Genomic DNA, 27771 nt, shown 5'->3' with positions numbered 1-27771 from the left:
TTGTCCTTCTGTCCTTTTCGTGATAAGGCAAAGTTACCGCTGTTTCCCTCTGTTTTCGTTCACCTGCGTTCATAAAATTATGTCCCCCGCAAAGTACCTTCATTAGAATGTTCCACCCCAATACTTCAAAAATGCAGCGCACCATAGCAGACATACCCAGAATGAACAAATAGACAAAAAATACTCATTTACATACTGAAAATATTATTTATGCCAATAAAGTAACTGACAACAGTTACACTCCCACCAAAATCTTCTGTGATTTTTCTAATGTCTAAGTGAGAAAACACATGAACTTTACCATGAACTTAGTTATGAACTCAACATTCATTACCCCTTTTTATTTATTTAAATGCAGCTACATCTGCTAAAGATGAATGACAAAGAGTAAGTGCAAGCACAGTCTTTTAGTCTGCTTCTTGGGGTGTAGCCTTCCTTTGAACAGGGCGTCAAAGGTAAGTGGGCTGTGATGTGAATCTATCCTTGGATTCAAATTCTGTAACATGCTTTATCTGAGACCCTTTAACTTGTCCCTTGACCCTGGTAAGCCTTGGAAAGTCTGGGAATTTCGGCTGGAAGTGGAACAACGGTACCTCTTCTTGGACTTTGGTGTCATGAATGTAAGTCTCTTCGCTTTCTGGGTCAGAAACTGATATTTCTCCCACCGTGACATCCTCATGTGCATGCTCCTTTTGCCACAACATAGCTGGGCCTATGGACCAGTCGAACACATGCAACGGTTGTTCTGCAAGCCTCTTGGGTGAATAGTCTGCTGGATTGCTTACTGAAGCCACACTCCTTTGCACATCAGGCGCTCCCTTTACTCGAATCTCTGCAAGCGCCGGATCCAAGTCTTTGGTGCATTCTGCATGTAGCCCTTTGGAGACTGAGTTCTGTACTGTCTTGCAGCTTGAACGTTTTTTCGTAGTGCAGAGGGCCTTTGACTCCTTCGCTGATTCGATTAGCTTGAATGTTTCCAGACGCCTCATGACGCCCAACTTATTGTTTGGTAAACGGTGTCTTCCTTGCTTGTATGGTGGTGACGCTTTAAAGTGACCCTTGTTCTTCAGTCTGAAACTGTCCTTCCAGTTGATCGTAAATTCAAGATAATCTTGAGGTACTTGCACATTGTCTAGGGGTCTTTCAACGAAGTCTGACTCAAGAATATTTGTCATTTCTGATGGTGAAGCTAAATTCACTTTGTGCGCTGGATCTGGCAAGGGTTGAGTGTATGTCACCACCTGCTTTACCATAACCTGATTACTTACTCTAATCAAATCCCTGCTGTCAACATGAGGGTCACCATAGCCTATCACACTCCAGCCCAAGTCTGTCTTTATCGCAAAGGGCTGATGTTCTCTTCCTGACACCACCTGTCTTGGAACAAGGGCCTGAGGACAGTTGTAACCAATAAGCAGGCCAATGTCGCAGCTTTGTAGAGGTGCAATTTCATTCGAAAGGTGTTCAAGGTGAGGCCATGCCTTTGCGGTATCCGGCGTGGGAATGTGATCCCTGTTTCCTGCGATAAATTCTCTTGAGTACGTTTCTGGTAAAGGTATAGTTTTGTTTGAGTGGAACCCCCTTACTTGAAGATCTGTTAGCTTCTGCGAAAACACTGTAGTGTTCTTTGAGGCCATGGTGGACATCTTTAGCTTGACTGACTCGCCCTTGATGTTGAGGGCTTCAACAGTTTCTTTAAGAACGAACGTTGTATCGCTTTGTGTGTCAAGAAGTGCGTACACAAGAACTTCACTGTCTGGTTCCTGAGCAGTTGAAACCCACACTGGCACCACTGTGGAAGTATGAGTGCCCTTGATGTCTTGCATAATTCTGTTTGACGTTGCTCTACTGGAAACACTGACTGCTTTATCCTGGGTGCGGTCCACCCTCTCTTCCATGAAGCTGTTACCATTCACAGACCTCTCAAGGTTCGTAGAGAACCAGGTGTCACTGTTCCGATTAACATGGAGGCACGTCGGATGTTTCTTGGTGCATACATCACAGGTCTTTCGATTTTCACACTCTTTCGAGCGATGTCCAGGCTCCAGACACCCAAAGCACAATTTCTTTATCTGTATAAACTTATGTCGTTCAGATACCTCCTTTTCCATGAACCTATGGCAATCGTTCAAACTGTGATTGTCTATTTCACAAAGAACACAGTTTTCTGACAAAGACTTCTCATCAGAATTTGTTGCTAATGCCTTTCTGGCAGGGCTTCTATCTCTCTGTGTCCTGACCTTGTCGCCTTCACTTGGTTTAAGAGCATGCAAGGAAGTTATAGGGTTACATGCAATCTTGGCTTCACGTGTGAGAAACTCCACAAATTGTCTGAAAGTTGGGAACGTTTTACCCTTTTCTTCCACCTCCATAACCTTTCTATTCCACCTTGAGGTCAACCAGTCTGGAAGCTTAGTAAGTAACTTCTGATTTTCATTGCAGTCATTGAGCACATCAAGCCCCTTTATTTGAGACATGGCTGCCTCACAGCTTCGAAGGAAATCTGCAAGTTCCTGTAACTCCAAGTAGTTCTTAGGATTTAGTTTAGGCCATGCATCTAGTCGGTCTCTGAAGGCCTTGGCAATGAGGAAAGGATTCCCATATCTTTCTTCTAAGATGTTCCATGCGGAAAGGTAGGCTGTCTCTGTGCCCAACATGAAGTAGCTTTCAACTGCTTTCTTAGCAGGTCCACCTAAATATCTTCTCAAGTAGTAGATCTTTTCTTCGCCTGGTATGTTCTTTCTATCAATGAGAGTTTTAAAGGACAACTTCCAGTCATTATATCGAAGTGGGTCACCATTGAATGTTGCTGGCTCTGGCACAGGAAGTCGATTTGCAACAACTGATTCTGCAAGAGCTCTAATAAGAGCTGTGGTGTCATCTTCTGGCTTGCCATTCCCGCTTGTGGAATGGGTTACAGCTTGTGGAGTGACGGATTGCTGCTTTGGGATATTCTGAGGCGTAGTCTCTTTCTTAACCTTCACAGAACCACCACCATGCAGGAGCTCACCTATTTCCTCATCTGAGCATATACTCTGTGCATACACCTCCTCCCGTGCCTTAGCAGCCTTTATTTTCTTGACAGTCTCCAATCGCTCTATTTCTCTCCGCTTGGCTTCTAATGTCTGCTTTCTCCTTTCATTTTCAGCCTCTTGTTTGGCTCGTAACTCAGCAGCAGCAGCCTCTTGCTCTGCTTGAAGTCTCTTATCTTCAGCTTCAAGTCTTTGCAATTCTTTAAAATGCTGTTCTTGCTCATGAAGGACTTCTAAAGTAGCTTCGTTAGCAGCGGCTTCGGCTGCTGCATCTTGTCTCTTCAACGATGACAGGTTTGAGGATCTTGAGCTTACCACTGAGCGGCGCACAGATCTTGAGTGGCCTGAGGTTACACTCTGTGTGGCAGGCCTAAGCTTGAGAGATCTTACTCTTCTAAACTCCTCTTCCTCATTATTTTCAAAACAGCCTTTTGCAGCTTCAATGATTTCCTTACTTACTTCTTCACACGTGTCTATTCTACGACGTATGTCTTGGTGTGGTGTTTGAATGCGGCGTATATCTTCATAGATCTGCTTTAACTCAGTTGAGGCCTTTCTTATCTCAGCTGTGTGTTCTTGTAGCACAGTGTTTGAGCTACATGCCTTGAATGCTTGTTTGGCATCTTTAACAAGTGCCTTCCACCTTTCATAGTTTGATCTAAACCTGCGTTCCAGTCCTTTTATTTGCTCTTCCTGCAGTTCTTGGCCCTTTTCCGTTAACTTGTGGACTTTTCGGCCTTGCAGTACTTCTTGTGAGCAGTCAAAATTGGATGCTGCATTTTCAGTCACACAGGGGTGCTCTGGCTCGTCTAACACAAGAACTTGTTCTTTACCAGCATCTTCCTTGCTGGCTGTCTGCATGGTCTGCGTTACACTTTCTCTGTCATTCTCAACTGGAGCACCTGACTCAGACATTTTAATGTAGGCCTACCTTTCCTGTCTTTCATATGAGTTCAAATTATTCTTCTAAATTAGAGAAAAATAAGTAGGCTAATTGTAAATAAGTAAGTAGGTAGGCTAATTACTAATAAATAGTAAGCAAGTAAATGTCCTATTTTTATGTTTCACTTTCAGCTTAGTAGGCCTACCAGATAAATGTAATAACTGCAATAATTATTAAAAGTAACACTTTGTGACCTTAGTTTGTCAAAGAAAGTGAAATAATCATAACAAATTAATGTAAGCCTAATTCAGCTAACTTAATAGACATAGGCCTGTAGTAAAGGTTGAAAGTAAATAAGTGAAAGAATCCACCCTTTAACATGTTCAAATAGGCCTAAGCATCTGTTATAGGCCTAACTGCTCACACACATAGGCTGGTCATGAATAATGGTCACATTAAGTCATTGAAATGGGTGTAAACATTGATAGATTAAACCAACATTCAACTTCAAGTTATTACACAAGAAAGGCATAGATTGGCATATACATGAACACTGTCACTGCAAAGACAAATCCCGGAACCAAAGTCTCTTGTTTGCAGCCAGGCAAACGCCTTTGAAACGAGTTCCTGTAAAGCTCAAACTGAAGTCTCTGGGAAAAGTCTCTTCAAAATGAGCACACGTTATCAAAACAATGGCACCTGCACCGTCCGGTGGCGAAGAAACTGTTGTGCGTCTCATCTCGGAAGAAGAGTTCACAAACGCGATGGCGATATCTTGTCGCTTGCTTCTCCATAGCGTCTTGGGTCTTGACATCGAGTTTTCACTGTAGCTCCCTCAGTAACACGCAGAGACGCAGTTTTCTTTTAAATTACAGGGTGGTCTTTATTCCGCATCATCCCGTGAAAACTGACAATGACAAACAGATATTAAACTGACGTGGGTCATATGAAACAAACAATATTGTCAATATGAAAGATAGGTAGTTAACTGCACAACATTGATAGACATAAGCTTACCTCGCTGGCAGCTTGTTACCACAAGGAGCTAACTTCTTTACACTCAGAGTGCCCGTATTTCTTCAGAGCATTTCTTCAAGAACAATAGTCAATCTTTTAGTCCCATACACAGCGTTACTGTCCTTTGTTACATTCTTCTCTCAATGTCCCAAAAATGCATCCCAAAAGAAAACATAATTTGTCCTTCAGTCCTTTTCGTGATAAGGCAAAGTTACCGCTGTTTCCCTCTGTTTTCGTTCACCTGCGTTCATAAAATTATGTCCCCCGCAAAGTACCTTCATTAGAATGTTCCACCCCAATACTTCAAAAATGCAGCGCACCATAGCAGACATACCCAGAATGAACAAATAGACAAAAAATACTCATTTACATACTGAAAATATTATTTATGCCAATAAAGTAACTGACAACAGTTACACACACACTCACATACTCACACTCAAGTACTCACATACTCACACCCAATCACTGCAAACAGGTCAGCCCTAATGTACAACAACAAGCACTGCGAACAGGTCAGATACTTACACGCAACAAGCACTAAACACAGACCAGATACTCACATACACACACACTCACATACTCACATCCAAACACTGCACACAGGTCAGCCCTAACACACTCACATACTCTCATCCATAGCCCATTTCAGACGCTGTCTATATTCCTACGTAAACAGTGTTTCAGAAATGTCTTTTTAAAGTTAAAAATATCCCTTTTATATGATGTATGTTGACTGTCTTCCCCCTGTAGGACAACTGTGTGTTGACACCAAACTCGGGTCAGGAGGACGCTGACAACGACGGCATTGGGGACCAATGTGACGACGACGCAGATGGAGATGGCATCAAGAACGTGGAGGTTGGTCAGTGTAACATGCTGTGGTATAGTCAGTACTTGAAGAGGAAAAAAAGAGGTGCAGGAACCCTAATCGTCCGAAAACACCATTCAAAAAGAAGTGCAAGAACCCTGATTTTCCGACAGTCATCTGTACCAAATCAGTACAAGTCACGTTTTTGTAGGCCTATTGCCTGGACGCATTATGAAAAACCCGTTTTGAACTTATAAAATGTGGCGCATGAGAGAAGTTCTGCTGGAATGCTGATGATGAAAATTATGAGGAAGGGGAGCTGGGTTCCCCCCCCACTTCAAGCACTGAGTATAGTCATTTTGGTAACACTTTCTATGAAGACCATGTCTATAGCGCATTATGGAATAATGTATGGAATGCATCATGTCTGTGTGCCACAGACATGGTCTTCATAGAGAGTATTACCGTAATTTATGACAGTAATTCATTATTAACCCATTGACGCCTAAGGCACCTGCAAGAAAGGGTGCTGAATGTCTGAGCCCTTTTTAAGAAAAGCTGCCCTCAGCCTATAAAAACCTAAATGTCTCAGACATTTTTAATGAAGTTATCTCAAATCTCATGGGCCTGAATGTTGCGTAATGCAGCTCCAGGCGCCAGAGCCAATGTGGCGCAAAGCAACATCAGGCATCAAGGGGTCAATATGTGGAGGTTGGTCAGTGTAGCGTGTCTAGTATAGTATGTTATGGTACAGAACAGAATAGGTGTAGAATAGAACCAGTGTGACGACGCAAATGGAGATGGCATCAAGAATGTGGAGGTCGGTTATTGTATCGTGGTACATACTGTAGCATCTATATTATCCACGGTTACAAAAACTCCTGCTTGCATACAATTCAATTATTTATTTACATCAGACTCAAAATACGTGGTCCATATCAAGGTAGACAACAGTAAAAATTACATAGAGAAGTTAAGAGAAGAAAAAATAAGAGATGAAATAAAAGAATAAAATGGAAGCTGGGAACACACCCATCAAACAAATAGGCACTCTCTCCAGTGTCGCCCAAGTTTGGAGGAGAACCTCACAGAGCTCTTTGCTGGACTCACTAGGGTTTGAATAATGCTGTTTTGAGAGCAGTCCAATCTGCACATGAACTTATAAATAACACATACACTCTAACCTATTTCCTTATCCTGAATGCATGCAGGATAACTGTCGACTGGTGGCCAACAAAGACCAGCAGAACTCCGACACGGACTCCTTCGGGGACGCGTGCGACAACTGTCCCAATGTCCCCAACATCGACCAGAAGGACACGGATGGCAACGGGCAAGGAGACGCGTGTGACAACGACATCGACGGAGATGGTAATGTATCGTCACTAACACGACCATAATTCTATAATCAGTACTATATAGGATGAAAAAGGCTATTTTATGCAGTTTATAGCCATAGCTTACAGGGTACAGTTTTTACATGTTAAAATGTGATATACTGTAAGTTTTAACCCTGTAAGATACGGCCCCTGTTATAAATTAGCCAGAATGACCAGAAAGTCGTAATGTAAATGTAAATGCCCTGTGCACTATCCAATGTATTAAAGTTTTTTAGTGACTATTACAGTGTTCCACTGATGGAACGTCGTGTGTTAAGGGGCTTCACTGGTAGGTCCCTTTTGCCTCTGGGTGGGTAATGAAAAAAAACGCACACCGATTACCGGTCTTTTTTTGGATGTGCGTGAGATTCGATCTAGATCCTTTTGCCTCTGTTGCCATGTTAAACTCAGAGTTGGGGTCATCTCTGTCATCGCAGGTGTCCCTAATGCCCTGGACAACTGTCCCAAAGTGCCCAATCCCATGCAGACCGACCGAGACAGGGACGGTGTGGGAGACGCCTGTGACAGCTGTCCTGAGACCAGCAATCCCATGCAGGTGAGACCAGTGTCCCCATGCAGGTGAGACCAGTAGCAACCCCATGCAGGTGAGACCAGTAGCCCCATGCAGGTGAGACCAGTAGCCCCATGCAGGTGAGATCAGAAACCCCATGCAGGTGAGACCAGTAACCTCATGCAGGTGAGACCAGTAACCTCATGCAGGTGAGACCAGTAACCTCATGCAGGTGAGACCAGCAATCCCATGCAGGTGAGAGTGAGACCAGTAGCCCCATGCAGGTGAGACCAGTTACACTGCAGGACATGTACTGTACATCATACAGTGAGTCCAATATGTATTTGATCCCTTGCTGATTTTGCCCGTTTGCCCACTAATAAAGACATGATCAGTCTATAAATTTATGATAATATGTATTCAAACATGGAGAGACAGAATATCAAAAAGAAATTCCAGAAAATAACTTAAAATAATATATTTTAATTTATTTGTATTTAATTTAGGGTAATAAGTATTTGACCCCTCTAGCTAAAGAAGATAAAGTGCTTTGTGGCAAAGCCCTAGTTTTCTAGCACTGAGGTTAGATGCTTCTTTTAGTTAATGACAATGTTTGTGCATATAGTAGAAACTTTTTTTTGCCCATTTCTCTTTGCACATTATCTCTAAAACATTAATAGTTTGTGGCTGTAGCTTGGCAAATGGGAGGTTCAGTTCTCTCCATAGAATTACTATAGGGTTAATATTTGGAGACTGTCTAGGCCACTTCACGACTTTAATATGCTTCTTATTGAGCCACTCCTTCGTTGCTTTGACTGTATGGTGTGTATTATTGTCATGTTGGGAGATCCAACAATGGCCCACCCATCAGTGTAATGGTGGAGGGAAGGACGTTTGCACTCAGGACTGCACATTACATGTCTCCCTCCATCCATTCATTGACGATGTGAAGTTGTCCTGTGCCTTGGCCAGACAAACACCCTCAAACCATAATGATACCACTCTCATGCATGATGGTGAGGAGGGTGTTCTTGGGATCATAGACAGCAGTACTCTTTCTCAAAACACATTGAATTGTGATAAGGCCAAACAGCTTGATTTTGGTTTCATCTGACTACAGCACCTCCTTATCATATCCTAAACCAGTCTGATGTCCGTTGGCAAACCTCAAGTGGGACTGCGCAGGTTCCTTCTGAAGTAGAGGTACCATGTGTGCACTACAGGATTTTAAACCTCTGTGGCATTAAGTGCTACCAGTAGTTTTCTCAGTGATTTTGGTCCCAGTAGCTTTGATATCATTGCCTAGTTCATCCCGTATAGCTCTAGGGTGATTTATTTCTGTTCTCATGATTATCAAATCCCTACAAAAGGTCAAATCTTGTATAGAACCCCAGACAGGCTGATGGATAGTCATTTTGTATTCCTCACATTTTGGAAGAAATGCATCAACAGCTGGGTCATTAATACCCAGTCTCTTTCTTGTGGTTTTGCAGCCCATTTAATCTTTGTTTAGGTCTAAAATCGTGTCCCTGATATCATTTGACCACTCTTAAGTCTTTCCCATGCTGGTGAGGTTGGAGTGTGACTGATTCACTCATACTATGGACTGATTCTGCTGATTCAAAGTGTCTTTTATGCATGTTAGTATGTACAGGTGTCTTTAATTCAGATGACAAGTTGATCGGAAGTGCCCATCTGGTCTGTGGGCCCGGAACTGTAATCAGTTGGCAGGGGATCAAATACTTATTTTGCTCGATGAAATGGAAATAAATTAATATATATTCTCTTCAGTTAATTTCTGGATTTTCTTTTTGATATTCTGTCTCTCCATATTAGAATACATATTATCATAACATTTATTGACTGATCATGTCTTTGTTAGTGGGCAAACCAACAAAATCAGCAAGGGATCAAATACATATTGGACTCACTGTAGATCATGCAGGTGAGACCAGTAGCCCCATGCAGGTGAGACCAGTGTCCCCATGCAGCTGAGAGTGAGACCAGTACCCCATGCAGGCGAGACCAGGTGAGACCGCAACACTGTCCTGAGACCAGTAGCCCCATGCAGGTGAGACCAGTAACACTGCAGGACATGCACATCATAGATTTGAAACGGCATGTACACATGGACATGCACATCATAGATCTGAAACGGCATGTACACATGGACATGCACATCATAGATTTGAAACGGCATGTACACATGGACATGTACATCATAGATCTGAAACGGCATGTACACATGGACATGTACATCATAGATCTGAAACGGCATGTACACATGGACATGTACATCATAGATTTGAAACGGCATGTACACATGGACATGCACATCATAGATCTGAAACGGCATGTACACATGGACATGCACATCATAGATCTGAAACGGCATGTACACATGGACATGCACATCATAGATTTGAAACGGCATGTACACATGGACATGCACATCATAGAGTTGAAACGGCATGTACACATGGACATGCACATCATAGAGTTGAAACGGCATGTACACATGCACATGTACACTTTAGATCCGTTGACCCCTTGTACACATGGACATGCTCGTCCTAGATTTGAAACTGCATTTACACATGCACATGCACATCGTAGATGCACACATGGGCATCATGTGGCCAATATAACTGGGTTTTTACTTTCTGATCCCAGGATGTCTACAGTCCACACTCAGATCAGTGCAGCCAAGGCCCAATGGTTAGGATGATTGTTGTCTTGGAAATGAAAAGATGTTTTTTTAAATCCCACCCATAGTCTGTACAATAATAATCTCATCAATGCCTGAAGTGCTCTTGAGCAAGGCCCTCATTGGTCCAGGGACTGCATCACTGTAAGTCGCTTTGGATAAAAAACATCAGCTACGTGTACGTAATGTAATGTAATGGCATGTGTACATCATGACTCATGTTACTTGAAACTACTGTGGGATACCATTTTCTTTTATAGGAATAGGTTAATAGCCTGGGCGAAATCGACTGTTTGACTCTGTCAAACAGTCTGGCGAAAGCTAAGACGAATCCATCTCCATGGAGGGTTGGAGATGGTCTGATCTTACTCTGCCATTTGAATTCATTGGAGTTCCAAACTCAAATTACAAAGCATATTGTGCTTTATTAGCATGCCTGTTACGATATAGCGTCGCAAAAGCATACAAATAACAAAACAAAAGTGTGAATACAGTGACCTTGACCAATCAGTAATGGACTTCGCGGGTGAGTTCTGCGTCACCACTCTGTTCGCTGAATGGCTAAACACTGAGAGACTCGAGCTGGAGGCTTTTGCCAGACGATGTGTGGAGCCAAAATCTTTGGGTGAGGTACATAGGATGGCGTCGCCAGGCTAGTATGTTAAAGCCCACTCATCCAGATGGCTGACCTGGGAGCAGGAGCAAGTCAGTTTCAACCAGGGTTTCTCTGCTCCCACTTATATAAATATTTAGAAAATAAAAAATAAGTATGAGAAGAAAATTCCAGGTTGAAGCTAACTTTTATCTTTTTACCCCTTTTTCTTTTGGCATCAATTACGTACTTTGACCAAAAGCTTAGTGCTGTGGATTCTTCCACGAGGTACTCTAAAGCAGCCAAACCACACAGAGCAGTTTACTGCAGATAATGATGAGAAGGAACCCCACAGTCCTGACAGGAGGTTGTTAGTGGATCAGTCTAATCAGGATTCATGGGCTAGAAAATCTACCAAGAGTCACGTAGGGAAAACTCTCTTTAACATAGTGTTTCTCAATGGGGGTGGTACAGCCCCCAGGGGGCGTTGGTAAGCTGTAGGAGGGCGTTGGGAAGGATGCAGCTGAGAGGGGGAGGTGCTTAGTTGCCATTGCGGTGCATTAGTCCATTTAATTTTTTAATACTAAGGGGGGAGGGCGGGTTTGTCAGGCTTATGATGAGGTCAAGGGGGCGTTCGTTCAAAAAAGGTTGAGAACCATTGCTTTTAAAAAAAGCTAAATGTTTTTGACAAGCCAGTGTGAAAGAGTGACGGGACAGTAGTGGAAGAGAGCAATGGGGGAGGTTTGGAAAATGACCTCAGGCGGTAATTGAACCCTGAGCTCCTGGATTTATGGTTTGATGCAGTAATTAGCCCTCTGATCGACAGTACCCCCGGGAAAACCCTCTTTACTCGTCTCCTGGCTCTACCGCAGCAGTTCCCAAACTGGGGGCCGGGACCCCTAGGGGGACAAGAAGACACAGTAAGGGGGTTGCAGATCCAGTAGAAGGGATGTTGTATAAAAACAGGAATACTCCAATTTAGCAGTTAACATAATTCTATAAAGTGGTTAGTTTATAGTTTATAGTTTATAGTGGTTAGTAATATACAGTTTTCGCTTGTATGGCTATTATGAAATCATTTACTATTCCTGTGATCTTCAAGTTCAATTTGGCTTTTATTAATTGACAAAATAAAACGTTTTGCGTTTGGAATATGGGGAAGTAGGGCTGGGGGTTGTGAAGATATTCTAATGTCCAAAAGGGTGTCCCAGCAGAAAACTTATGGGAAGCCCCGCTCTACAGTAGCATCGTTCCGATGTGAAAGACAATCTCACTTGTGATTAGGCCTGGTGGTAACCAGGCAAGCTCTACAGCAGTGCTTCTCAACTGGAACAGTCTTGGGACCCACCATTTTCCACTCTCATTTGGTCGCGACCCAATTTTTTTAGCGACACTCGAATGACTTGTTTGCACGCTTCTATCTCGCATAAACATTCTGATTTCATCTACTTGTAAAAGAGAATTTTATTCTCAATGTGATTTTATTTCCCTGGTTAAATAAAGGTAAAATAAAAAATAAATGAAAAAAATAAAAAAATCTATGACGACAGATGACACAAGTTCAATCGCCTATAAAAATAAACGTTGTAACTTGTTGCAGGAAAAGTTGGATTTTTTTTTTTTTTAGCGAATTAATTAATTACGCTTTTTTTTACACCACGGCTCCGCGAGCCACCCATGACCCCTCCGTGACCCACTTTTGGGTCGCGACCCACCAGTTGAGAAACACTGCTCTACAGCACAGTACATTCCAAAACGTCTTGTGCGCCACACGTCGACAGAACAGGGATATAACCATGCCAAGAGTCGACCGAACAGGGATATAACCATGTCAAGTGTCGACCGAACAGGGATATAACCATGCCAAGTGTCGACCGAACAGGGATATAACCATGCCAAGTGTCGACCGAACAGGGATATAGCCATGCCAAGTGTCGACCGAACAGGGATATAACCATGCCAAGTGTCGACCGAACAGGGATATAGGCCTAACCATGCCAAGTGTCGACCGAACAGGGATATAGCCATGCCAAGTGTCGACAGAACAGGGATATAACCATGCCAAGAGTCGACCGAACAGGGATATAACCATGTCAAGTGTCGACCGAACAGGGATATAACCATGCCAAGTGTCGACCGAACAGGGATATAGGCCTAACCATGCCAAGTGTCGACCGAACAGGGATACAGCCATGCCAAGTGTCGACCGAACAGGGATATAACCATGCCAAGTGTCGACCGAACAGGGATATAACCATGCCAAGTGTCGACCGAACAGGGATATAGGCCTAACCATGCCAAGTGTCGACCGAACAGGGATATAACCATGCCAAGTGTCGACAGAACAGGGATATAACCATGCCAAGAGTCGACCGAACAGGGATATAACCATGCCAAGTGTCGACAGAACAGGGATATAACCATGCCAAGAGTCGACCGAACAGGGATATAACCATGTCAAGTGTCGACCGAACAGGGATATAACCATGCCAAGTGTGGAGGTCTTAATTCTCGTGGGATTTGTTGTAGAAAAGCCACACTCTCTACTACAATTATTGGATTTATTTAGTGGGATAGTATGACACACAGACGTTTTGACCCAAGCTGTCTTTAGCGTCTTGGCTTGCACTGAAATAGCTTCTCTTTTTTTACTGAGGTCTGGCTAGATGAGGCTAGAGCAGTGGTTCTCAAACATTTTATATAATTCCCCCCCTCAGAGGGTCTCGATGCCTCGGTTTCCCCCCACACCTCTGCAGTCGAATGCAGTGCAGATGTGTGTTCATTTCCTATACTATTCAAATTCACGACAATAATATAATGTTGGTGAGGGCTTTAAACGTATTGACTTATTGGCGAGACAGGAAATCATTTGCTTTGAGAAACTCTGGGCTAGAGATTGATACTGAGTTGTGTAAAGGTATTCTGTTCATGTTGGCAAAAAGCCTTATAATTCATAATTTTCCTCCATGCTCCTGTACCATGGAATGCCAGCACTATCTTGATGCTTATTTCCTCTCTTTACGATGCCAGGACTAATAGAATGTGTTTAAACTTCGTACAGTTAAGTCTAAATTTACCTTGTTTAAAGGCTCAATGAAAAAGTGTTCTATTTTCAGAATCATCTCACATTAACCCTTTAACGCAGAGCCTATGTTATAACCTTAGACTCCTTGTCATAGCAATGTTGTTATGATGTAGTAGAGTGTTTTCAGCAATGCGTGAATCTCAAGAGTTTCTCAAGAATGAATCTGCTTGTAGACAGGCCCATCTGCAGCAAGAGGCTATGACTAATATATGAAGCAAGAACATAGTGTATGTAGTACATGAATGTACTGTAAAATCAAAATTAGCAGTGTAACGGAGGTCAACTAGCAGAGTGTGGCACGGAACGTTAGCCTCATACAGTATCGGTAGGGCTGAGCTGTCGGATTGGTCCTTAAATTCAGCGGTATCGTGCTGTGCCTCCCATGCTCGAACTGATGAGTTGACTAGGAGGTGGCGGGTTCGAGCCTGACTGGCGGACTGTGCAGGAGCACCTCAGTTACACATGGTGATGGTTCTCCTTTCATTTGCTTCTCGTTGCAGTCGGACATTGACAACGACCTGGTGGGAGACGTCTGTGATACCAATCAGGACAGGTGAGTGTGTTTTAGGGCTGGGACGATTAATCGACTAATGGTGACTAATAGATTACAAAAATTAGTCGATAAGAATGTTCATAGTCGACTAATCGTTTAATTTAATTCAATGCTGATTTACTTTCTTAACTAATGCTTTCTTACTTTATTGAAACCTAAAATTGCCCAGCACGTATGAATTGGAAAGGAAAATATTCTTAGGTCCAAAAGGAGGTCAAGTTTGGGGACCACTAACTTGTCTTGTGTTCAGGCATGTTGAAAGCTGTACCCAGTGGTGCTTAACTGGAATAATCTTGGGACCCAGAATTTTCCATGCCAATACTGTATATATATATGTTGTGATCCATCAGATTATTCATATTATTAATAACTATGAAGAATATAACCATGCCTTCGTGCATCAGCATTTGCACTGTATGCTGATATACAACATGTCTATCATCAACTAGCTGAGAACTTGAGAGGAGACGGTAAAAGGGTGAAATGATAACGACCCACGCAGGACCCCTCTGCGGCCCACTTTTGGGTCCCAACCCACCAGTTAAGGATCACTGCATTACATAATATGCTAGGATCCATTAATGTCCCCAACCCATAACATATTGTCTAAGAAGTGATTTTCCAATCACAACGTATGTCTACCTATGGCAGATGAGGACTTTGACTAAATACATTTTTTTTAAACTTGACTCAAATAGTGTAACTGCAGTTCTTTACACCCACCAATGCCTCTCCTCCCTGAAATAATGCTCACTGCATTTCTGTTTGAAGTAATTTGGCGCCACCTATTGGAATACACCAGTAACGTCTGGGAGAAATTGACTACATGTACATTTGATTACAGAAGTGCACATTCCTCATTCATTCAGGTCCTGAAAATACTTTCCCTGAGCACTTCACACAAGTGATTTCACTTCATTTACTGATCTGATTCGTCTAATTATTTTTTTCTGCTCAGTAAGATTAGCTGGCTTGGAAAATGTTTGGGTCAAATGTACATAGACTGTAAATTCAAATGGGGTACCTGTCTAACCTTAGTGGAATGACCTTTTGGGGGGTCATCCAAATCCAAAAGAGTGTGTGTGTGTGTGTGTGTGTGTGTGTGTGTGTGTGTGTGTGTGTGTGTGTGTGTGTGTGTGTGTGTGTGTGTGTGTGTGTGTGTGTGTGTGTGTGTGTGTGTGTGTGTTTCCAATACCCTACAATTGTTTATTTTCACAACGTGTTATACTTTTTTTTCTTTCTTTTAAATGATCAAACTGGTCAAGGGACAAAAGATAGAAATGAGCATTATGGCTATAATCTTGTACATTTTGCATTTGTCTTTATTTTAAATACTATTAATATTTGATGTCCCTTTGTTAAATAAATAAACTTTCGAACTATGCTGTAGTGATGGAGATGGCCACCAGGACTCGAGGGACAACTGCCCCGACGTCCCCAACAGCTCCCAGCTGGACTCAGATAACGACGGCCTGGGAGACGACTGTGACGAGGACGACGACAACGACGGCATCCCCGATAACGGGGTGTGGGGCGGGCGCGGACCGGACAACTGCCGGCTAATCCCCAATCCCAACCAGAAAGACTCCAATGGTAAACCCATTACTACACTCATTGGCTGTTCTCATTTTATATACACACTCATTATAAATATGTATTTATTTTCTTTTCACTGTAGTTTGTATAGTGTATTGTTTCACGGTAGCTTATAATGTGTTGTTTCACTGTAGCTTGTACAATCTATTATTTCACTGTAGTCGATAGTGTTTTGTTTCACTGTAGTTTGTACATTGTATTGTTTCACTGTAGTTTGAAGTTTGTGTCATTGTGGTTTGTAGAGTGTATTGTTTCACTGTAGTTGATCGTTGTTGATTTCTTCATCTGATATGTCGTCCCCAGCTAACGGTGTCGGTGACGTGTGTGAAAACGACTTTGACAATGACTCTGTGATGGACGAGGCCGACGTGTGTCCCGAGAGTGCAGAGGTCACGCTGACGGACTTCAGGGCCTTCCAGACCGTCATCTTAGACCCCGAGGGTGACGCTCAGATCGACCCCAACTGGGTCGTCCTTAACCAGGTACTGTCATTTGTTTTTGGTTACAAAATATCAATTTTCCACTTTAAACTTTTGGGCAATGCTGAGCGATTATCAACTTTGAACTTTTGGGTAATGCTGAGCTGCAATGCAGAGGTTTTTTTCCCAAATGCTTTTAAGCTTTTAAGTGTCTGACTTAACAAACTCATTCTGGATTTTCATACGTTTTACTGCGGATTATGGAAATGTTTTTACGTAGCTCTATGTCAAATATATGTACTGTAATAAAGTCAAGTAATGTTTGCTTTTGTTTTGATCAAATTAGGGAATGGAGATCGTTCAGACAATGAACAGTGACCCAGGGTTGGCTGTGGGTAAGTTAATGCCTTCGCACAGACAGAGCCTCTCTTCTAACCTCATGGTCACCAAAATTGTAATGACCATACTCTTAATTATGTTACTTAACCCATTTTGTCCTAAGCCCTTTTTGGGAAAGGGTGCCCTTTTCCTATTAAATTCGAAATATCTCAGCCTCCGAAGCACATACAGACATGAAATAGGTTACATTTAAAATCTAGAACCTTCATTTTGCACTAGTATAGTGTTCATTCAGCTCTAACATGCCCACATTTTTAATAAAACAGCTCAAATCTCAAGAACTTGAATGCAGCGTATATGTCGCTCCAGGACACAATGGGTTAATAAATTACTAATTATGTTACTTAAGACTCTTGGGTAATGTCATAGCAACGTTGTGATGTCAGTTGAATGTTTTCAGCAAAAAGTAAGTAGGCCCGTCAACAAGCTCATCTGCAGGAAGGGGCTGCTGTTTATTTTAACCTGCAAAATAACTTCAAGGGTATATCCAGATGAAAATATATTACATATACTCAGGGAAGCCGACAAAGGGACAAAGGGGGACAAAGGGGACAGTTGTCCCGGCCCCAGGCCCATGGTAAGGAGGGGCCCGGAATTGGGTTCTCATGTCATGGCATTGTATGTATTGGGTGGGGGCCCCTTTCAGATGACTTTGTCCTGGTCCCTGCCAAAGCTGTCAGCCGCCCTGCATATACATTTCTCTCTCTCTCTCTGTGTGTCCATGTCCATGTGCCTGCATTCATTTCATTTTCAGGATACATTGCCTTCAACGGGGTAGATTTCGAGGGCACGTTCCACGTCAACACGATAACGGATGACGACTACGCCGGCTTCATCTTCGGCTACCAGGACTCCTCCAGCTTCTACGTGGTCATGTGGAAACAGACGGAGCAGACGTACTGGCAGTCGGTTCCCTTCCGGGCCACGGCAGAACCTGGACTGCAGCTCAAGGTACTGTAGTGGGACAACATTACCATTACATTACATTACAATTACATTAACATTACATTACACTACATTACACTACACTACACTACACTACATTACATTACATTACCATACATTACATTACATTACAATATATTACATTAACATGACATTACACTTAGCTCCCCTTCCGGGCCATGGCAGAACCTGGCCTGCAGCTCAAGGTAGTAGGATAACATTAACATTACACTACAAAACATTACATTACATTACATTACATTAACATCACATTACATTACACTACAATATATTACATTACATTATATACATTAAATTACACTTAGCTCCCCTTCCGGGCCATGGCAGAGCCTGGACTGCAGCTCAAGGTACTGTAGTGGGATAACATTACCATTACATTACATTACATTACATTACATTACATTACATTACATTACATCACAATACATTACACTACACTACATTATATTACAATACATTACATTACACTACATTACAATACATTACATTACCATACATTACATAACATTACAATATATTACATTACACTACATTACATTACACTTAGCTCCCCTTCCGGGCCATGGCAGAACCTGGCCTGCAGCTCAAGGTAGTAGGATAACATTAACATTACATTACAAAACATTACATTACATTACATTACATTACATTACATGACATTACATTAACATCACATTACATTACATTACATTAACATCACATTACATTACACTACAATATATTACATTACATTACATACATTACATTACACTTAGCTACCCTTCCGGGACATGGCAGAGCCTGGACTGCAGCTCAAGGTAGTAGGATAATATTACATTACATTGCATTACATTACACTACATTACATTACATTGCACTGCATTACATTACACTACATTGCATTACATTACACTTAGCTCCCCTTCCGGGACATGGCAGAACCTGGCCTGCAGCTCAAGCGCAACATTAACATTCCATTACAATACATTGCACTACATTACATTACATTACATTACAATACATTACATTACATTATATTACATTACACTTAGCTCCCCTTTAGGGCCATGGCAGAGCCTGGAGTGCAGTTCAAGGTAGTAGAACAACATTAACATTACATTACATACTTTACATTACACTACATTACATTACAATACATTACATTACATTATATTACAATTACTTGCCCTTTAGGGCCACGGCAGAGCCTGGACTGCAGCTCAAGGTAGTAGGATAACATTAACATTACATTACAAAACATTCCATTCCATTACATTACATTCCATTACAATATATAATACTTAGCTGCCCTTTAGGTCCATGGCAGAGCCTGGCCTGCAGCTCAAGGTAAGTGGACTGTAACTGCACTGAGGTCATCCTGTGCAGTGTGCGGTGATATTCTGCATTTTGATGGCAAATAAAAAGATATTCTACATTCTATATTGTATTCTACTTATTCCTCCGGCAGGCGCTGAAGTCGCGTATGGGTCCTGGCATGTGTTTAGCCTGGTGGGGGTTGTTCCATGTGTTTAGCTTATTAGGGGTTGGTGGGGGGGTATTGGGGTGGCGTTGCATGTGTTTATTTTCTGTGAGTGAGTGAAGTCTTGCACAGGTCCAGGCGAGTACCTGTGTCACGCCCTGTGGCAAATAAAACGATATTCTGCATTTTGATGGCAAATAAAAAGATATTCTGCATTTTGATGGCAAATAGAAAGATATTCTACACTCTATATCCCATGTTATTTCTTCTTCCTGTGGCAGGCGTTGAAGTCTCGTACAGGGCCTGGCGAGTACCTGCGAAACGCCCTGTGGCAAATAAAAACACATTCTACATTCTAATGGCAAATAAAAACACATTCTACATTCTAATGGCAAATAAAAACATATTCTACATTCTAATGGCAAATAAAGATATTCTGCATTTTGATGGCAAATAGAAAGATATTCTACACTCTATATTCTATTGTATTTCTTCCTCTGGCAGACATCGAGAAATCTCGTACGGGTCCTGGCGAGTACTTGTGTAATGCACTGATGGCAAAAAAGAGATATTCTAAATTCTATATTCTATGTTATTCCCTCCTCCTACAGGCGGTGAAGTCTCGTACGGGGCCTGGCAAGTACCTGCGTAATGCACTGATGGCAAATAGAAATATGTTCTACACTCTATATTCTATGTTATTTCTTCTTCCTGTGGCAGGCGGTGAAGTCTCGTACAGGTCCTGGCGAGTACCTGCGTAACGCCCTGTGGCACGCGGGAGACACGGAGGGCGAGGTGAAGCTGCTGTGGCAGGACCCGCGCAACGTGGGCTGGAGCGACAAGACCTCGTACCGCTGGCACCTCAGCCACAGGCCCCAGGTGGGCTACATCAGGTGAGAGAGAGAGAGACACCCCGGAGCCCTGGGGTGGGGAACCTATGTCTCGAGGGCCGTTTGCGGCCCTTGAGGCCGTTTTATCCGGCCCCCGATATAATTTTAATGTTATGCAGCTTCACATGAAATTGACATATTTTGTTAAGGAATCTTAGAAAATACATTTGCAATACAATTACCGGTAAGTTATATTCGAGGGTCCTAGAGAAGGTAGGGACTGTTTTAAAAGTGGCTGCCTTCAATACAGGCCTAAAGTGCAGGGGGAAATCCTGGTTTATGTTCATAGTACGGCCCTCGGAGGACTTTTGCGGCCCTCGGATGAATTTAAAGTGGCCCCTGAAAAGAAAAAGGTTCCCCACACCTGCCGTAGCCCATTATGTGTGTGTGTGGGGGGGTTGCTGGGCTGGAGCGACAAGACATCGTACCGCTGGCACCTCAGCCACAGGCCCCAGGTGGGCTACATCAGGTAATTTCCGTCTGGATCAATAAATGATACTCTACTACTACTCTACTCTAGAGAGAGAGAGAGAAACACCCCGTAGTCCAGTAGTGTGTGTGTGTGTGTGTGTGTTTGTGTGTGTGTGTGTGTGTGTGTGTGTGTGTGTGTGTGTGTGTGGGCTGGAGCGAAGTCTTATCGCTGGCACCTCAGCCACCGATCCAAGGTATGCTCCATCGGGTGAAACACACGCTGGCACCTGAGCCCACTGACCCAAGGCTGGCTATATCAGGTGTGGCTCGATACCCTAGTGCAGTGTTTAGATCCTGCCCCGACATGACAAACATTTGGCCCGCCATGAGGTTGGAACAAATGAAAACATGTACAGTATGTAGGTGTCCTATCTGTGACCATACCTGTAAGTTCGGGTGATTTATTTGGCCCTCGGCCTCATTTACTCTACTTTTATTATTTTATTTTATTTATTTATTTTTTGGAGAGGAGGGGTTGTTGATTAATAATTGATGGATTATTTATCAACGTTGGCCCTTTGGCTACAGTGTATGTTGAATGAGGTCCCCTGAAAGGACAAAGTTAAGGAAGGGGGACGGTAGCACTAGTGGAATCTCCCCCAGTTTTAGACTGTTCAGTCTCAGTTGAAGACTGGGAGAGCTATTAGCCCCAGGCCCCAGGTGGTCTTCAACAGGTGGGCCCCCGCACTTTCATGTATTTATATGGACGCCATGTATGTGTGTGTAGGCCAGGCCAGGCCAGGGGTCAGCTGTGGCCTGATGCCTAGTATAGGAGAGGCTGTGGGGTCTGAGGATCAAAGGGTTCGAACCCTGCACCTGTGGGGCAGAGGGTGGGTGGTCTCCTACACCCTAATGTGATGCAGGGCTGAAGTGTCCTTGAGTAAAGCATCTAACCCCAGCATTGCTCCAGCAGGGACTGTAACCAATATATACTCTACCTAAAGGAACTGTAAGTTGTTTTGGATAAAAGTATCAGCGAAGTGTAATGAAATGTAACATATAGTAATAGTATGCAACACATGTACTGTATACATGTCCACATTCTGTATATAGTTGAAGGACTGACACTCAGTGGTACTGCTTTACACCAGGATGGTTGTACATGATTTCTCTGCTGTCTGAAAACATTGCCTTGTTTTTGAACAGTATACAGTACAGTACATACTACAGTATGGTCTTGTGTAGACCAATTCTTGTGAAATACTTGTTACATGTCTCATCTGTGTTTATACTGCATATTTTTTTGGGATGTGTGCACAGTGCATTCCATTACACTTAAAAGGTAACGTCTTTTTAAAAGGGAAAACAGGCAATTAGGTCGGGTATCAATGTTATCAGTTACGTATTTATTGATGAGACATAATGCTGAAAACAATAATCAACAACTTATAAACTGGTAAGTTAATAACGGTGTTTGCCCCCACAGCACAGTTGTACAGTACAGCATAATATGGCTTCCAAAACATACAACTGAAAAGAGTGAACTTCAGATAAACTTCAGTTGGCAAATAATCATGCCATTTATTAGTTATCAAAAGGCTATGGTTTCCCCTTGCTTACAACCTCCTGTGTGTCAACATGCAGTGCAGTCCTACAGAATTTTTTTTCTTAGAGGTAAAATTGTTGTCGAACTCTTTCCATCACTTTAAGACAGCATGTACCGTACATAGAACAGACTTCAGAACTCGTCAAAAGAATTTGTTCAGCTCATGCTTTAAAAGGTGTATGAGGAACATAAGAATGTTGGTGTTTTGTATGAATATACAGTACCAGTACATGTGTGTGTGTAATGTATGTGTGTGCGTGGGGGGGCACGATTCGTTATCATTGTTTCTGTTCAAAAAATGCGGAACCTCTGTGACTTTCCAGTGAGAGTGGCCCCCCAGCCTCTCATTGTTGCCGTTGCCATGCCAATGAAATCCTTGGCAAGAATTTGCTGGACGTCTGTTGATATGCAGATCCAGAGAGATCCAGAGTGCCTGTGTGGGAGAAAAGACCGGGCAAAGACAGATTGGAAGGAAGAAAGCCAACTGACAGTAAAGAAGAAATGCAAACACAAGTTTCTACTTTTATATCCGATCGTGGAATCTTTTAAATGAGTATGGCAGCGCAGCACCACAGACACTGCACCTCATTTAGGACTATCCAGTTAGCCACAGTCCAGTATTATAACCCAAATTATTAAACAATTACAACGGACTACTTCTTTATTAAAAGAACATACTTTATTATACTTGGGTGCAAGTTACAGTGTTGTCTGTTGGAAAGGGAAGAGTAGTGGAGTCTCGCTCACTCACTCACTCACAGGGATGGATCATGACGCCATGGGCCCCTGAGCCAGAAAAAAAGAAGGCCCCCCCCCTCCATGGGTTTTGCTCGTTTACAAAAAAGATTTAAGATTTCAGTCCAGGTGTTAGAAACCTTATATTGTTGGGGGTTCTAGGATTTGTCCCTCGAGAAAATTTGAAAATACACTTATTTAAAGTGTGATTTTAACACAACATGAGAATATAAGTCCCAGGGACTGCAGATGGAAATGAGCTTGTAAGCTATAATCTGGTGCAGGTCATCTCTTTACTCTTTAAACTAATGTACTTCATGGTCCCTGTTAGATAAACCAAATACACTAAACTAAACTAAAATATAGAGACTTGGGCTTCAGGGCCCCCTTGACTCTTGGGCCCCAGGTCCTAGCCCCGGTATGGTCAGTGCAGTGTCCCGCCCTCGCTCCCTCTCTGTGGGGAGAGGCACGTCTTTGTTGAGCTCAGAGGCCCATGCAGATCCCAACAGGGAGACACCTGCTTTGTATTCTGCACAGGCGGTTGAATAGCCGACTCGCTGCACTTGAGCTAAGGGCTACTTTCTCCCATTGCGTCATTTTGCCCAGTGAATACAGCAGGCATGCCCCATTCATTTCTGAATTTCTTTCCCTCCTCCTGCCCAAAGCCTGCTGCTCTCTTCTCCCTCGTCCTCAGGACTGTTTGAAGATCTTCAGACGGTACATTAGCAAGCATGGGAAAAGAGTTTCATGAAGTGCAGAGAGTAATATATCATATGAAAACTTGTCGAATGCCTTGGCAAGAATCACCACGTGGAATAAACATGTTGATGTTGAATGTTGATGCTGAATAAGTAGAGTATATAAACACATACAGCACATAGAGTGTTACCAGAGATACTGGGATCAACTGTGCTGGCGTTGGTTGTTGTCAGGGCCCTACATTACTGTAACACCAGCCAACCAGCCAAATGCTGGTAAACATTTAGCTTGGCTGGTAGAAAAGAAAACTTACTAGCCACTGTGACCCATTAGTAACTAGAAATGCACTGAGATTGCAGACCTCCACCAAGGAAGCTGCTTGATAGACTATGTTACACCCTATTTTTATTTGAAGTCTTTCTGCCTTCTTTTTGTGGAGTTAGAAACTGGAATGTCGCCCTGTCCCGCAATTCAACTGCGGTCACTAGGGGGCGTCTAGATTTGTAGGCTAGTAATGATGAAGACTCTTTTTTAAAATCCTGGTTCCGGTTCGTGATCCAGATCACCAAAATTGAATAATTTGTTCCATTGGTCATTTACGACAACTCTACAAAGTTTCAGCCAAATCCGCTGGTACGTTTTTGAGTTATCCTGCTGACAAACAAACAGACAGACAAACAGACAGACAGACAAACGAACGCGATCAAAAACACAACCTCCTTGGCAGAGGTTACTATGTGTTTGGCTATTAAGAATAACAACTACTAGCCATTTTGGCTATTGATGAAAGAAGTTGATTTAGAGCCCTTGTTGTTGTGTTGCAGAGTGCGTCTGTACGAGATGGTGTGTGTTGTGTTGCAGAGTGCGTCTGTACGAGGGGACTGAGATGTTGTGTGTTGTGTTGCAGAGTGCGTCTGTATGAGATGTTGTGTGTTGTGTTGCAGAGTGCATCTGTATGAGATGGTGTGTGTTGTGTTGCAGAGTGCATCTGTATGAGATGGTGTGTGTTGTGTTGCAGAGTGCGTCTGTATGAGATGTTGTTGTTGTTGTTGTGTTGCAGGGTGCGTCTCTACGAGGGGACTGAGATGGTGTGTGTTGTGTTGCAGAGTGCGTCTGTATGAGATGTTGTGTGTTGTGTTGCAGAGTGCGTCTGTATGAGATGGTGTTGTTGTGTTGCAGGGTGCGTCTGTACGAGGACACTGAGATGGTGGCATTGTTGTTGCAGTGTGCGTCTGGGGTCCGTTTCTCGAAAGCGTCTTTACTATCATCGTTAGCAAAGTCCTTCGTACGAGCGACTCAACTGCATCTTGACAGCGACGCTCACCGCTAAATCCAAGGGAACGGTAAGACGGTCTTAAGACGGTTAGCAACGACAAGAATCGAGAAACAGACCCCTGTATGAGATGGTGTTGTTGTGTTGCAGAGTGCGTCTGGGGTCCGTTTCTCGATTCTTGTCGTTGCTAACCGTCTTAAGACCGTCTTTCGCTCGTAAGAATGTCTTTGCTAATGACGATAGCAAAGACGCTTTCGGGAAACGGACCCCTGTATGAGATGGTGGCATTGTTGTGTTGCAGAGTGCGTCTGTACGAGGGGACTGAGATGGTGGCGGACATCACCATCTCATAAAGACGCTAGGAGTGTAAATCACAGCCTCCATGGATAAACAATTCAATATCGATATTATTATTCGATGCGATTGGGAAACGCAGCCATGGTGTTGTTGTTGTGTGTTGTGTGTTGCAGGGTGTATGAGATGGTGGCGTTGTTGTGTTGCAGGGTGCGTCTGTATGAGATGTTGTTTTTGTGTTGTTGTGTTGCAGGGTGCGTCTGTATGAGATGTTGTTTTTGTGTTGTTGTGTTGCAGGGTGCGTCTGTATGAGATGTTGTTGTTTTGTTGTGTTGCAGGGTGCGTCTGTACGAGGGCACTGAGATGGTGGCGGACTCCGGAGTGCTGGTGGACACGACCATGAGGGGCGGCAGGCTGGGAGTCTTCTGCTTCTCACAGGAGAACATCATCTGGTCCAACCTGCGCTACCGCTGCAACGGTAACACGCACACACACACACACACACACACACACACACACACACACACACACAGGAGAACACAACCTCCGCTACTGCTGCAATGGTACACACACACACACACACACACACACACACACACACACACACACACACACAGAGGAGAACACAACCTCCGCTACTGCTGCAATGGTACACACACACACACACACACACACACACACACACACACACACACACACACACACACACACACACACACAGAGGAGAACAACCTCAGCTACCGCTGCAATGGTACACACACACACACACACACACACACACACACACACACACACACACACACACACACACACAGAGGAGAATACAACCTCCGCTACCACTGCAATGGTAGACAGTTCAAATCCACACAAGGCAGATGGCACAAATAGGCTACTCATCAAGATAGACCAGGACAATTAATCAAAAATAACAAGAAATAACAAAACGAAATAATTAAAATATATACTACAAACCAGAGATGTAATTACTTTACATGTAGTATGATATTTAATAGTTCCAACTGTAATGTTATTCTACTGGTGTTGTAATTGCAGATACCATTCCAGACGACTTCAACCGCCATCGTGAAGGTGAAAGAACCATGATGCACATAAAAGTGTGAACAGGAGGGACAGTTTGAGGATGGTTTGAGTGAGCGAGCGAGAGAGAGAGAGAGAGAGAGAGAGAGAGAGAGAGAGAGAGAGAGAGAGAGTGAGTATGGAGAATTAAAATGGCCACCGCGCCCTGGATGGACAACAGAAGACTTGCACTGGCCTCCCATGGCATCCACTGGGCCTGTATACCAGCTACTTGGAGTGTAAGAGGGCCGTCTTTCTTTAAAGGTGCACTGTGTAATATTGTTAGTTGTTTATTTCCAGAATTCATGCTGCCCATTCACAAATGTTACCTTTTTCATGAATAATTATCACCACCATCAAATTTAAAGCGATGGTTCGGAGTNGAATCGCCCTAATGCCATTTGAACCGTGACACCCATCCACCTTTACACCCGAAGTGTTTTCTGCCGCAGACTTACATCAACAGAGTTGCCGTGTTATTCGATGTTTATTCCGGTTAGCTTGACTCAAGCGCATATGGATACTGGGCACCGTCTACAAACTTTCCCCACAAAAATAACATGTCATTACACCAAACTTCTGCAGTAGCACAAATATGGTCTGTACTCACGAAACGAAGCATTTGGAAGTTTGGAAATAGTCCAGGAGTTTAGTATCATCAACACAAGCTGAATAGCTTCTCTGCTGCTAAAGCTGTGCCAATTTACTTCCGTCATATGAGACAAGCCCGTAAAAGTCTTCAACAAACTTCCAGACGAGAGTGTTAAAAAAGTTTTCATTGAATTGTGATTAAGGCTTATATTTTCAAGGCAATACTTAAAAGATATTTCAAATCTTACCTACTATCAATTAGACAAGGATTTTCGTTATCAATACTGATGCTGAATTCACTTTTCATTGTGCATATTATGAGCTTCGTTTAGGACTCTTACATGCTTGTCTTAGATGACGGAAGTAACGTTGGCGCAGCTTTAGCAGCAGAGAAGCTATTCGGCTTGTGTTGATAATAATAAACTCCTGGACTATTTCCAAACTTCCAAATGCTTCGTTTCGTGAGTACAGACCATATTTGTGCTACTGCAGAAGTTTGGTGTCATGACATGTTATTTTTGTGGGGAAAGTTTGGAGACGGTGCCCAGTATCCATATGCGCTTGAGTCAAGCTAACCGGAATAAACATCGAATAACACGGCAACTCTGTTGATGTAAGCCTGCGGCAGAAAACACTTCGGGTGTAAAGGTGGATGGGTGTCACGGTTCAAATGGCATTAGGGTGATTCTACTCCGAACCATCGCTTTAAGTATTCATTATGACAGGGAAAATTGCATTTTTCATACTACGTGAAAAGGGGGATCTTCTCCGTTGTCCGCCATTTTG

General features: G+C 43.0%; 1 protein-coding gene across 2 annotated transcripts in view; it reads left to right on the top strand.

Moving 5' to 3' along the window:
- The window catches only part of thbs3a (thrombospondin 3a), a 46204-nt gene extending 19448 nt beyond the window's left edge, over positions 1–26756 (top strand). For both annotated transcript variants that reach the window (XM_063198593.1, XM_063198592.1), the window contains 11 exons: positions 5686–5793; positions 6955–7114; positions 7560–7678; positions 14518–14570; positions 15961–16163; positions 16470–16648; positions 16932–16980; positions 17739–17935; positions 20130–20302; positions 25656–25795; positions 26371–26756. In XM_063198593.1, coding sequence (XP_063054663.1) covers positions 5686–5793; positions 6955–7114; positions 7560–7678; positions 14518–14570; positions 15961–16163; positions 16470–16648; positions 16932–16980; positions 17739–17935; positions 20130–20302; positions 25656–25795; positions 26371–26438 — 1449 coding nt within the window. In that variant the 3' untranslated portion in view covers positions 26439–26756. The remainder of the gene's footprint in view (positions 1–5685; positions 5794–6954; positions 7115–7559; positions 7679–14517; positions 14571–15960; positions 16164–16469; positions 16649–16931; positions 16981–17738; positions 17936–20129; positions 20303–25655; positions 25796–26370) is intronic.
- The last annotated feature ends 1015 nt before the right edge of the window (positions 26757–27771 follow it).

This window comes from Engraulis encrasicolus, chromosome 5 (genome assembly GCF_034702125.1).
Source record: "Engraulis encrasicolus isolate BLACKSEA-1 chromosome 5, IST_EnEncr_1.0, whole genome shotgun sequence".
NCBI classification, from domain to species: Eukaryota; Metazoa; Chordata; class Actinopteri; order Clupeiformes; family Engraulidae; genus Engraulis; species Engraulis encrasicolus.
This window is presented reverse-complemented; position numbering and strand designations above follow the sequence as displayed.